The following is a 13,323-nucleotide window of genomic DNA, read 5'->3' as shown; positions in this document are numbered from 1 at the left end:
ACCTCTCTTCCCCCTTCTTGTCCTTTTGGTGCAAGGTTTTCTGAGATTAAAAAATGTCTCACTGCTGACGTACACACGGGAACAGACTGAGTTAAAGGACCAAACGAGGAGAAAGGCACAGCCCTGCAAAGCATGTTAAGACTTAAGGAGTGGTCTTAGGTCTTTGTGTTGTATGAGCTAAGCTTGAACACTTGCATTCGATTCTATGTTTTCAAAAAATTATTTATTTAGTTTTTAGAAAGGGAAGGGGAGGAAGAAAGAGAGGGTGAGAAACATCAATGTGAGAGAGAAACATTGACGGGCTGCCTCCCTGACCCGAGGGGACTGAACAAACCCACAACCCAGGCATGCATCCCAGGCAGGAATCAAACTGGTGACCTTTCACTTTGCAAGACAAAGCCCAACCAACTGAGCCACATGGGCCAGGGTAGCATTAGATTTTTTTTTTTTTAAGAAGTGGAATCCAACCACATTTTTACTCCTGAAGTTAGTTACCTCTTCAATACCTGGAAAAGAAAGAGAAATTAATAAGAGAGTTAGAGTAGCAAAGTGAGCTGCCATATTGATTACAAATTTCCTGCGGTGATGGTTTTGCACATGTTTTTATCTCCAAACTCAAGTTTTACACATTAAATATATACAATCTTTTGTATGTCAATCATACCTCAATAAAGGTCAACTATACTTCAGAAAAAAATTTTAATTTCATGAACAGAGATTCAGAACGAAGAACTTTCCTTTAAAAATTCCACCAGCCCTTTAATCCTAAATCTAGAAATTTATCCAGATATGTCTATCAGCATAATTGATAAAAAGTGTCTTAAAAAGCTAAATAAGAAGAAGCTTGAGTATGTAACAATGAAAAAAAAATAAATAAATTAGGATACATTCACGTGATGGGTTATTATGAAGAAATTAACATTTTAAAATCATATTCAATATCATGAGAAAATGCTCCCCATATGTTATGTGAAAAATTCTGGCATATACATCTATAGAATCCAAATTTTATGTGTATATTATAGGTAGATGCACAGAAAAAGAGGCTAGTATTAAGGAATATATAATTCAGTAGTAGTATCTCTGGGTGGTGTGATTACAGATGCTCTTTATTTTGTTAGTATTTTCCTATGGTTATGAGTACTTTTATATTCAGAAAGATAATTATTTTTTAAAAGCCAGTAGTCAGGAGCTATATTCATAAAGACTTGTGGTTCAGTTTTATCTCAGACTCAGAGAACTCTTGGCTGGTTACTTCCACAACACTAGATCCCCATGCCAGCAAGAAATCATCACAGTTCATTTCTTGACATGGAAGCCATTTACGCAATGGATTTACTTATCACCTGCTTGCTCCAAGACTTTGTATTGGTTGCTACTTCCTTGGAGATTACATTCGGGGGGAAATATGGATGAAATGTGAAAATAACATGAAAACAGCTACAAGGAGAAGTACAGCATGTAACAGAGCTCCAGAGGAAGGAAGATGACTGGGTTTGGAAGAGGGACAGTCAAGAAAGGGATTTGGAAGGGAATGGCATTGATTGGGGTGAACTTTGAAGGGTAGATAATATTTTAGAGACAGAAGTAAAGGATAGCTGCCATGTATTAACCGCCCCCATGCCACACACTGCATTATCTCGGCTAATTCTCACACCACCCTATGGGGCAGTTTTTATTATTTCCATCTACAAATGAAGCAACTGAGGATCAGAGAGTTAACTTAGGGTGAAGTCAGACCTTCCAAAACAGGTCTGTCTGACGACAGGAACAACGACTCCCTCTGTGTCACCTACACAGACACAGCAGCGTGTGTGCAGGCAGGCAGGTGGGGACACTGTGTGCTCTTTTGGAAGAATACTCCCACTTTGGCTAGAGAATAGGAAAGCCTGGAGACAGGGCAGAAGCAAATATGAAAGGCTTCAAATGTCAGACGTTTAATTCATTAGGCAAGAGGAAGACAAAGAAGTCTTCTGAAGAGAATAATAAAATCAAAGCAATATTTTATGAAAAATAATCTGACAATAGAATGGGCTGGTTTGGGAGGAAATTAGAAGCAAGGAAATCAATTAGCAGGTTGCTATGCTAATTTAGGGACAGATAATGACCATCTGAATTATGGTGGGGAAATAAGAATAGAAATGAATGGGAAGACATATGAGATGCCTCATAGGTAAAACCTGCTGGGATGAGCACCTGATTGGACGTGTGGTACAAGGCAGAGGAAGCCAAAGTAGATCTAAGGCCTCAGGCCTAGACAACTGGAAGGATGGTGATACTAGGAAAAGGAGGTGGGGGAAAAGGATCAAAATGAGCAGGTTTCAGAAGGAAGGTGATAAGTTCAGCTTTAGGCATCTTTGAGTCTAAAGTGCTAATGGGACACTCAGATGACGAGCTAGAGCTTGAGAGAGTAATAAAGACTAGGGAGAGTGAGGTGGGGATCTGGTAGCTAGAGGTATTTATTGGAGCCATAGGAACAGCTGAGATGGCCAAAGGATTGAATAAAGACAGAAGAGAAGTTAAGGAGTTGGGGGAAGGAAGAGGAGCTGGAAAAGGAGAGAAAGGGTCATAGCAAGGGGAGATGCAAAGATTTTCAGACACAAAATCAGAGGAGTGGTTTAAGAAGGGGCTGGTCATGGTCAGTACAACTGGTGGTAAAAGGTCAAGGGTTCTGAGAAAAGCCTTTGGATGTTTAGACTAGAATCTCTCAGGTGACCTTGGAAAGTAAGAAGACCTGATTTGGACAATTTGGGGGTGTAGAAGTTAAAGGATGGGGGTGAGGTAATGAAAGAAGTGCCTCCATTTACCTGCATAAGTAATTAATTATTTAATGAATGCCCACTAGGTGACCTTCTTGCCTATCTGTTTGGGGGTGTCCTGAGAAACTGAAATCAGCCTTTCTCATCTTCATGTTCTAAAAACCTCCATTCATTCCAACTCCTCTTTTGGTGCTGATTTTTAAGAACAGCTTTATTAAGATATAATTCACATACTATACAATTCACCCATTTACAATTTGTACAGTTCAGTGGTTTTTATTATATTCACAGATATGTGCAATGATGGTGCTGAATTTAAAGGAGGGACACTTTGGATGCAAAGTTTGGAATAAATTCCTGTAATTCAGGCTGTAAATGAGGGAGAATGAGTGCCCTAAACACCAGAACAAATCCTCCACTCTCACCCTCCTGAGCAGAATCACGAAAGTGAATGGGAGCCGCAAAGGTGCTTTGCCCACAATACCCACCAGGTGGCAGCAGGACCTTTATCCTGTTTGTCAGTAAAAAAAGCAGATGAACCTGTTTGGGGGTCTGTGTGCTCAGAGGGTCTTCAGTTTAGGGACCGTTTCCATCCCCAGCTCCTTCCTCTTACTTATTCTTTTCTTCTGGATAATTCTAAAGGTTCATGTCTGGCCCTGCTAACAGGTCTTAAGCCGTGGGTATTTATCATTCTGGAGATCTCGAAGTTGCCTTTCTATGTTTATTAATACGGGTCGTCTGAGAAGCACACACCAAGACTGAATAATGGTGCAAGGGTTTTAGTGGGAGGCACACCTGTGACAGAAAACAGGCAGGGAGCCAATTGAGGCAGGGAGAACTGTCAGACCATGATGTCGGTCTGATGAAAGGAGAGAAGGTAGGAAAATCGGGTGGATTTCTGCAATGTCGTTAGCCTAAGAAAGTTTTGCCATGACCCTCAGGGAACCAAAACAAACCATTGGGGGAATTTTGTGTCTCCCAGGAAGGTCCTACCTTAGTATCCCTGCCGAGTTCCATTATTGCTTGGGCTGCTCCTAGGGCGTGGAAGTTCCCAGGCTGCTCACCTGGAAGTGTGGCCCAGGTGAACGCTGTTGGTCAATTATTCCACTGGTGGGTGGAGATCTGTGAGGCCCATTCCTGTGGCCTCCACACCTTCTAGTGGAGAAGGGATAGCCTCGACCCTCAGGAGTCTCTACCAAGTGCCATCTGTACTCCCCACCGCTGAGGGGGACAATTTAAACCCCACCTCTCACCTCATGTGCTGATTTCAGTCTCCTCTCCCCTTTCCTCCCCGAGTGACCAAAGAACAAGCTTCCTCTCATCCCTTGTATCTGACCTCTGTTCCTGCTCCTCTGGATGAGCCAAGGTACACACACTTTCCCAAGCAAGCCCTGCCTTTCCATAACTCTGCCTTGGGTTCCTTCTTGCTTATAGGCCCTGAAATGTGAAGGACATAATGGGATTAGAGGGGTGTTGTCTTCAGCCCTGACCCACAGGTCCAGGTGCCAACCTACCCTGACAAGAAGCTGGCTAGCACCAGGCCCCATCCCGTCCCTGGAGTCCCACTATCTCAGACAACCCTCCCTTGGTACCAAGTTTTGGCCTCAGTCAAAGGCAAGTACATGATAGGGCAGCCATAGCTTTGCTAGGTGGTCCAAAGGAATAGCTCTTGGGGGCCAGGAAGAAGAAGTTGGCATTTGTCTGGGGAAAACAGAGGTTTGGTAAGAAGGTGTTAGGGGTGAAGACTGCTGGGCACCCCACATGTCAGGGACTGACTGGGTCAATACCCCCATGGGCCTCCCCGATGTTCCAGGGGCTGAGGGCTCTGCTGTCTCTCCTCTTTCCGCCTGGCCAGTTCTCAGCCGAAAGAAAGGCTTGGAGGACGCATAGTTGGCTGTCTGGGCTGCTGCTTGAAAGGGTGACATGGGGAAACCAAGGATTCTGCAAGAGCATGTCTGGGCCAAATTAAGATTGCAAACCCAGAGTCTCCTGGGGAAATAGAAATACATTCCCTTTAAAAGGGAATCTAGCCAACCACTGGTGTGGGAACAGAGGAGAAATAGGCTAGGAATCCACCATGATGACATTATTTTATACCTTACATATCATATTTTACATCTTGGGTGAATCTAAGAGCAAATGAGGGATTTTCCCTATCTTCTCTTGGGCATGGAGATGAAGAAAGGTGGGGGTAGGTGGGGAGTGGAGTAGAAGGGAAATACCCTGAGGTGACCCAAAGGGCCTTTCAGACTGGAACTGCCCATGGGCCAGGACCCTAGGTTCCAGGGTTTATGGAAGCTGGGTGGGGCCATGGCGGCAGTGGTGGACAGCGGGAGGATCAGGACCCAGCAACTCTCCTTCCCACTGTCTAGCTAGCATGTTCGTTTCTGTGCTCGGACAGAACAGCCTGCTAGACAAAACCTCTGAAGTGCCTGCCACACACCCAGCAGATGTACCTGATACAGCCCCAACACAGCACCCCCCAATAGCCCCAGGCTGGCACACCTTTCTGAGCCTTGTAAAAAGGGGTGAATATGTGGGTAAATATTAATATTGTCAAAGCACATAAGTAGACATTTAAAAAACGCCAGCCCTGGCTGGTGGCTCAGTTGGTTGGAATGTTTTCCTGTACACTAAAAGGTTGTGAGTTCGATCCCCAGTTAGGGCACATACGTAGGTTTTAGGTTCGATCCCCAGTCGGAATGCATATGGATGGCAACGGATCAATGTTTCTCTCTCACATAGATGTTTCTCTCTCTCTCCCCCCCTTCTCTCCCTTCCTCTCTCTAAAAACTCTCTCTAAAATCAATAAAAACATATCTTCAGATGAGAAGTAAAAAAAAAAAAAGTCAAGTGAAAACCAGCCAGTGAGTTTGCTTACATGAATGTGTTTCTGCGGGAATCTGGAGAAAGCTGGCAACAGTAAAGCCGTGTTTCAAGCCTTAAAGACACTGAAGTCATTTAGGTCCCTGAAGATTGCTAAAAGAAAAACAATGCTAATCAAGCATGTTTCAAGCCCATTCTCTTCCCATAACTCTAGGGGCCCCTCTATAAGCAAGGGCCCCTCACTCTTCTGCAAACCTGCACCCCACTTAATATGGTATGTTTACCCTCTGCCGTTATCAGATACCATCCTGCTGTGTCGGCCATTGTGCTTTGTCCTGCTTCTTTTAGAGATCGTGAGCTCCCCAGGGGTGGGCCCAGAACTCTGGCTCTGTTCTCCCTCCTACAGGGTTAGGAGGGAATTGATTGACTTTCCCCTGGGCATATGGAGGGCTCAGTCAACACTCAACCCCCGGGAGGATAAGTTGGCTCAGAGGTTAGAATGGAAGAGCAGCAGAAACTTGGCCAGGAAAGGCTAGAGGAGTTGGGGAAGGGGTGGGTGGAGGGTTGGGACACAGAAAGAAGCTTGGCTCTGAACACAGTCAGCTGCCCTCTGGACCTTGCAACCCTGCTGAGCCCTGCTCAATTGCTGTATTAGTGCAAAGCAGGGGTGACGTCAGCTGGGGAAGAGGTTGCTATCGGGCAAAGGGAAGGCCAGGGTAGAGTGGGCTGACTGTACTTACCCAAGGCAGGAGGCTAGATGGCTGGGGAAAGGTTGCCTTGGGCAAGGGGGGCGGGGAGCTCTGGCCAGGGCCTTTGTGGGGAGGGAAAGAGGAGAGGAAAGGGACAGAGTGAGGAGGTGAAGGGCTAGGGATTGGCTAAGGTCACATATGGGAGAGAGGGGTACCCTGGCGTGAACTTCTGGAAGACCGCTGTGACCTCCCTCAGGACACTTAGAGCAACTACAAAATGCAGCAAAGGGGGTGTACCTCTCTGACCACAAAGGCAGCTGGGGCAACCCTTTCCTCTCCCCACTTTGGCTCAGTCAGGGCAAGAAGACTTTTCTTTTAGCTCATTTGTCTCTTGGAGGCCCTGGGCCTGTATCTGCTTGTCCTCTCTGCATGTCCATCCTAGGTTGAATGCTCTGGGGTGGGGCGGGCTTCCCAGGCTGGGGAAAGGTTCCCTATGGGAGCTCAAGCCACCACAGAAATCGCCAGCTTGGCCCTGGCCCCAAGACTTCTGTCTCCACCTGCCCAGTCAGTCCCTGGGCCAAACACTCTGCCCCAAGATATTAACTGTTCCCGGTCACGTGCACTACCTGACTTGCAGACACACACACAGGTCTGAGGTGGTAATAACCTGGTAGAAGTCCCTCCCCTGGCACATGCAGCAGTGCATGCAAGTGTGCGTGCACACGATTGTTTTGTGTTTGGCCCTGGGGGAGCAGCATGGGAGAGAGGTAGGGCATAGCTCTCCGGACAGTGTGGTCACACAGGGAGCTGGCTGGACAAGTGCACTGGCCTCTTCTCGACCAGGGCCACTCAGCAGAAGACCTGCCACACCATCTCTCTCGCCTGGGGCCCAGGAAGAGCCATATTTGAGGGTCCTAGTCAGGGACATATCAATTTAGAGTCTCCTTCCTTCTTCAGGGCCTCTAAACTTGTCAACTGCCCTACCCCACATCTACATCCCAACAGCACCTTCGGATCTGGTACTGTCATCTCCTCTGGGAAGTCTTCCCTGATTCTCCCAAGGTGGTCTTCTCTACTCTGCTGAACTGCCAAGGTTCAGGACCTCCTTAGTGCTTACCACTGTGCCTGGGTCCACGTGGTGTTACATCAACATTTGCTGAGTGAGTGAACCAGTATATTCGTAGAGATGTGGGGGCCCCATCCATTTTCACTCAACCTTCTCCAGAAGCCAGTTGTGCCCAGATAGGATCCAGAAGGGCAGACCAGCCCAGTTCTACCTCCTCTGGGCAAGAGGAGGGGAAGTCAATCATTCCAGCTTGGACCACGAGACAGGGAAGTGGCCACAGCCAGGGAGGATCCTGCTCCTTTCTCTTTGCACAGAGAAATGGCTGGGCCAAACATTGGCCCAGACTTAGGAGCTGGTTTCCATCCCTTGCTTACATTGCCCTCTGTCCCACAGGAAAGCTTGAGGTCGGGTTCTAACAGTTGGTGTAGCTCTATCCTGTTGCCCTTACACCACGGTGCCATTGACAGTGTGGAGGGACAGCTACGTGGGGCTGGTTGGATCCCAACTTGTCTTGGTATGCTTGTTTATCTAGAAGTGACACTTTAATCTCAGGATGTGGAGGGACTGAAGTGACAGTGGCTTGGAGAACAATTTGTCCAGTACCTGTCAGTTATGGGGGAGGGGATGGGCCTATTTCTGTCACTCATGGGGTAGGGCCTTAGTTCAAGGGCAGGTATTATCTTTACTTACGCACACCCAAAGCTTGGCTTAGATCTGTGTGAATAAGTGAAAGAGAATGAGGAAAGAGTAGGTAAGGAAGACAGAGCTTGGAGCGCAGCTGGGGCAGGAGCAGTCCTGAGGTCCCTGAGCACCTTGGGGGCTCACAGCAGGTCCTTCTGCACACCTTACCTCCACAGGCTCAGAGCCTTAGGGTTGCTGCTGGACTCTCCTTGCAGGGCTCCCAGAGGGCAAAAGGAAGGGCATGTTAAGGGGACTGGCCAGGTAGCATGAAGTTCTAGGAACATTGTACCCCTCTTTTGAAATCTGGCTGGGGACAGTCACAGACCTTCAAGATGGGTGTTGCACACAGACCTTCATGCCAGAGTCCCAGGCATGTGTCTTCAAGTTCCCTCTTCCCAGACACGTCAAGCAAAGAGAAAAGGGAAGCCAAAACTCTGCCCCCACACGGGCCTGTCTGTCGTTCATGAGAATCCCATGATATCCTGGGATAAAGGTCACTTACGTGGAAAGCCTATCACAGGGCCCCTCCTCCTTTCCCCAAGCCCCCGGGAGACCAGAGCTGCATAGATGGACTCCCCCTCCCCCCCGCGGTGGGGGCGTGCACGGTCACTCAAGTCGGCTCACCCCCATTTCTCAGAAGAGAAGCTGAGGGATGGAGCATTGAGAGAGCAGGTCAGAGTCTGCAGTTGGAAGAGAAAGAAACAGGCTCTGGAATTGTGTTCTTTTCCATTGTCGCAAGTGCCAGCTTGTTTCGTGAGTGCGGTCGGCTACTGTGTCACCCCTTGCCTACTGTGACATAGGAGAAGAAACCGAAACCTTCAAAGGGTATGACGTGTGTTGGCCACAAAATAATGCAACATCAGTATCATAATGCCCAGGATTCTAGGGGCTCTGGCACGAACCCAGGAAGCAGAGAGCCCTGATGGACAGAGTGTGCCCGTGCATTTCGAAACCCTGGCCTAGGCCAGGTCAGAGTCCGTAACAGGGAACACCTTTAAAACAAATGAAAAAATCCTCCCCTGAGGACATATTCGCTGACTCCAGAGAGAGAAAGGGAGAGAAAGAAAAACGTGTATCAGCCGCCGCACACGCCCTGCCCAGGGATGACCAGGGATCAAACCTGCAACACGCACACGCCCTGCCCAGGGATGACCAGGGATCAAACCTGCAACACGCCCCTTCCCCTCAACTCCACCTCCCCCCACATGCCCCCTGGCCAGGGATCACCTGGGGATCAAACTCACAACCCAGCTACGGGCCCTGATTGGGAATCGAACCCACAAGCCTCTGGTGTACAGGGCAACACTCCAACCAACCGAGCCACGGGGCCAGGGTGACAAAAGGAAGCATCCTGCTTGACATGGCAGACGGTTTCGCAGGCGAGAGTGACTCGCAGCCACAGGAGTCGAGAAAGAGAGAAGCAACAATACCTCAAAGTCTGCTTCCATCTGAGAGCTCTGGGAGTGGGCCACCCTAACCATCCCACATGCCTGGCCGACTCCCCTTCAGAGAGATCACGGCATCCTAGGGAAGTCCAGCTCACTGTCACTGGGGTACTTAGAATGGGAACCCCAAATCATGCTTGGAGCAGCGAGATCATTAACGAGAGACCTCCACAATTCAAAAGGCAAAGCGCGCCCTCTCTCTCCCTCTCTCTCTGTCTCTGTTTGTCTGTCTCTCTGTCTCTCTGTCTCTCTCTGTCTCTCTCTCTCTGTCTCTCTTGGCAGTGAGCTGCTTGGGGTCACATCCTTTCCTTGTGGGTAGAAGGAAATTTTGACAGAACAATCAACACATCGCCTCCTTTGAAGTGAGAAGAGGCTGAATACCTCCGACTGTCTTCCCTTCCTCAGGTGTCCCTGTGAGGCAAAGGTCAGATCAATGCGCCAGTGCAGGTGTTGCGGAGAGAGTTCAGCTGCCAGGACTCTGATGGTAAGCAAGAGCAAGTAAGAGCCAGGCCACAGAATTCCTCGGAAAGACCCTCGCCCCTTGCAGAGGTCAGGATGTGATGAGCGGCCTTTCAGCCCTTCGGGGGAGCCCTGTCTGAACCCCCTCCCCAGCGAGCAAACTCTAGAAATCAATCCCACCTGTGGGAGGCTCTGGGCCCAGCTCTGCAAACATCCCCGAGGGCAAGCCCTGATTACCATATTTGTGCCCAGAGGGGAGCCAAAAAGTCACAGCCGGGTCAAAACTCGCCGAGGAGAATTATTAGGCACAAGCACAGCAGCATCAGCCTTTTAGGGCAAGTGGGCAGCCATTTTTAAAAAAAGAAGGAAAAGAAAAGAAATGAACTTTGGGTTCCTCTTGAGCAAAGATGATGCCAAAATCTCCAAAGTTTCTGCATTTAGTAAAACAATTTACTCTAAATCCCTTTATCCTTGTTTCCCTTCACCTTATATTATGTATCTGTTTACTTTAATCGTCCACAACACACCCCCCCTCCCGCCCCAAATGTGAGCTCCAAGAAGGTGAGAACATGGGACTCATTCACCAGTGTCCCCAGCTCCCAGAACAGTGCCTGCTCTACAGGAGGAGCTTAATAAATATTTCTAGCAATGAATGAAGCAAATTTTAGGAGTCCTTTTCCTGGGCTCCTACTCCGGCTTCCAGCCCTTCTTAGTGAAGTCGAGGTATAATTACCATACAATAAAATGTGCAGGTCATAAGTGTTTAGTTTGATGAATTTTGACCCTTGTACAGGGCCCCCCCTTTTTTATTACAAAATCATAAGCAGCTTGAGATGCTGTCAAACTCTTCTCAAAAGTGGCTGCAGCATTTCATAATTCCTGCCAGCAGTGAACGAAGGCTCCGTTTCTCCACATCCTCACCACCACTAGTTATTACCTGTCCTTTTTAATACAGCCACCCTAATGCACAGGAAGTATCTCATTTGGTTTTGACTTGTACTTCCCTGATGACTAACAATGTTGCGCATTTTTTCATGTGCTCTCAGGCCATTTGTGAATATTCTTTGGAGAAATATCTATTCAATTTTTAATCGGGTTGTTTGTCTTTTCACTATTGAGGTGTAAGAGTTCTTCCTGTGTGCTGGTACGGCTCTTAGCAGATGTATGACGTGCAAACCTTTCCCTTATTCTGTGAGTTCTTTCCCTTTCTTGACAGTGTCCAATCTATCTATTTTTTTCTCTTGTTGCTTCTGCTTTGGGTATCGTATCTAAGACCAATGAGGTGCAATTTTTTATGTGCTTATTGGCCATTTCTGTGTCTTTTTTTATGAAATGTCTGTTCAAGTCCTTTGCCATTTTTTGTTCAGTTGTTTGTGTTTTATGTGCTGTGATGTATGTCCCCGTTCTCCGGCTTATGTATTTATTTCCTGAGTAGTTCCTTTCGGTAGCAGAACATGTGAACTTTCATGAAGTCTAATTTATCCATTTTTCCCCATGTTTATTGCTTTTGTGTCCTCTCAAAAAAATCTTTGCCTACCCAAGGTCACAAAGATATTTTCCTCTGGTTTACTATAGAAGCTTTATGATTGTGAATTTGACCTTTAGCTTCGTGACCCCTGTCAAATTAATTTTTATGAGAGAGTAAGCTACAGATTGAGGTTTATTTATTGTATATGGATATTAGTTTTTCCAAAAATATTTGTTAAAGAGACTTTGCTATGGGATCTTTATTAAAAAATCAGTTAACCATGTACGTGTTGGCGTATTTCTGAAATTTCTGATTTGTTTCACTAATCTATTTCTGTTCACTTTTGCTGATGCCACATTGTCTTGGCTATTCCGACTTTATAGTAAGTCCTAAAATAAAATAGTTTAATCCCTCCAATTTTGTTTTTGTTTTCCAAGATTATTTTGGCTTTTCTAAACCCTTTGCATTTCCACTTAAATTTTAGAATCAGCGTGTCTGTTTCCCCCAAAGAAACCTGTTGCGTTTTTACAGGGAGTAATCTGTACGTTAGCATTGAGTTCTCCTATCCATAAACATGGTATGTCTTCCTTTCTTTAAGAATTAAAAAATTTCTCTCAGCAATGTTTTATAGTTTTCAGAGTATATATCCTATATATGTTGTTAGATTTATCCCTTTGTATTTGATATTTTTTATGCATTGCAAACAGTATATTTTAAATTTCATTCTCCAATTGCTCTGTAGTAGTATATAGAATAGAATAATTTTTTATATTGGCTTTGTATCCTTGAGCTTTCTAAATTCACTTACCAAGTTTGGCAGCAGGGCCCTGTCTCAAGGAGCTTAAAATTTGATAGAAGAAATAAGACACATGCAGGTACTTATTTTTTAAGTCTGTGTAAGAATTACTGTAAACAATGGAGTAAGCTCTCTGGAGGCCCCAGGTAAAGAGAGAACATGTTTTAGCAATGGTGAAAATCAGGGGAGGCTTTAAGAGAGGGACAGAGCTTGAGTTTGGCCTTGAAGAATGAGTAATATTTTGACAGACCCAGAGGGGGAGAAAAAGTTGAGGAAATGGAACATGTTTAGAAATCAGTAAAAAGAGCAGTTTGACGAAGATATAAGTTACACCAAGTAGGTAGTGAGAATTAAGGCTGAAACAGGGAGTTCAGGGTCAAATCAGGGAGCACTTTGAACACTACAATTGCAACCTACTATGTGCCCAACACTGTATTACTCACCTTAATACATTATTTAATATTCACAACAATTTTGAGGTTTTTTTAGAGGCAATCTATAAAATTAAAAAAAAATTTAATTCCAGTTGACATGCGATATTATATTAGTTTCAGGTGTACCACATAGTGATTAGACATTGATAAAACTTACAAAGAGGTCACCCATCTGACACCTTACATGCTTACAATGTTACAGACTATATTCCCTACATTGTACTTTACATGCCCGTGACTGTCACAGCACTTTTGCAAAACAAATATCATCCTGATATTACAAGTGAGGAAATTGAAACTCACAGAACAGGGCAAATTGACCAAGGTGAGTGAGTGTCAGTAAATTTCAGAACCAGAACCTCAGCCTAATAGTTCTTTTTCATTCTCCCTTTTACGATGTCGTTTCACACAGCTGCACTCACAGGTGTAAGTTTTTGTCCTACCTTGGTAACATTATAGCATGACCACTTTCCTACATCATTAGAAATGCTTCTTACACAATATTCTTATTGGTGTTGGCTGCATAAAACTGTATCATAGTTTATAGTTTTTATAATATTATGTATTGCAACATTTTTAATAGCGTAAATAATGCTATGGTGAATATGTTTGTGAATCAATTTACCCTCCTATCAAAACTTGAATATTCTCAGTCCTTGGTAGTGATGAATTACATGTCATTATTATTTTGTATTGAATA

General features: G+C 45.7%; 1 protein-coding gene and 1 non-coding gene across 4 annotated transcripts in view; one reads left to right on the top strand and one right to left on the bottom strand.

Moving 5' to 3' along the window:
* The window catches only part of PKD2L1 (polycystin 2 like 1, transient receptor potential cation channel), a 39,275-nt gene extending 33,556 nt beyond the window's left edge, over positions 1-5,719 (bottom strand). The window contains exon 1 of one of the 3 annotated variants that reach the window (XM_053923570.1): positions 5,641-5,719. Coding sequence is in view for 1 of the 3 variants with exons in the window: in XM_053923569.1 (XP_053779544.1) it covers positions 3,753-3,776 (24 nt within the window). In the remaining 2 variants the exon portion in view is untranslated. Of the gene's footprint in view, positions 1-3,752; positions 4,038-5,640 lie in introns of those variants that run through there. The other 2 variants (XM_053923571.1, XM_053923569.1) reach the window with 2 other exon arrangements.
* LOC112300536 (small nucleolar RNA SNORA33) lies at positions 5,617-5,746 on the top strand. Its single transcript, XR_002974413.1, has one exon. It is a non-coding gene; the product is annotated as a small nucleolar RNA SNORA33 (small nucleolar RNA).
* Positions 5,747-13,323: the final 7,577 nt, after the last annotated feature.

The sequence above is a fragment of the Desmodus rotundus genome, chromosome 4 (genome assembly GCF_022682495.2).
Source record: "Desmodus rotundus isolate HL8 chromosome 4, HLdesRot8A.1, whole genome shotgun sequence".
Taxonomy (NCBI): Eukaryota; Metazoa; Chordata; class Mammalia; order Chiroptera; family Phyllostomidae; genus Desmodus; species Desmodus rotundus.
Note: the sequence above shows the minus strand (reverse complement) of the source record. Positions and strands in the feature narration are given on the sequence as shown.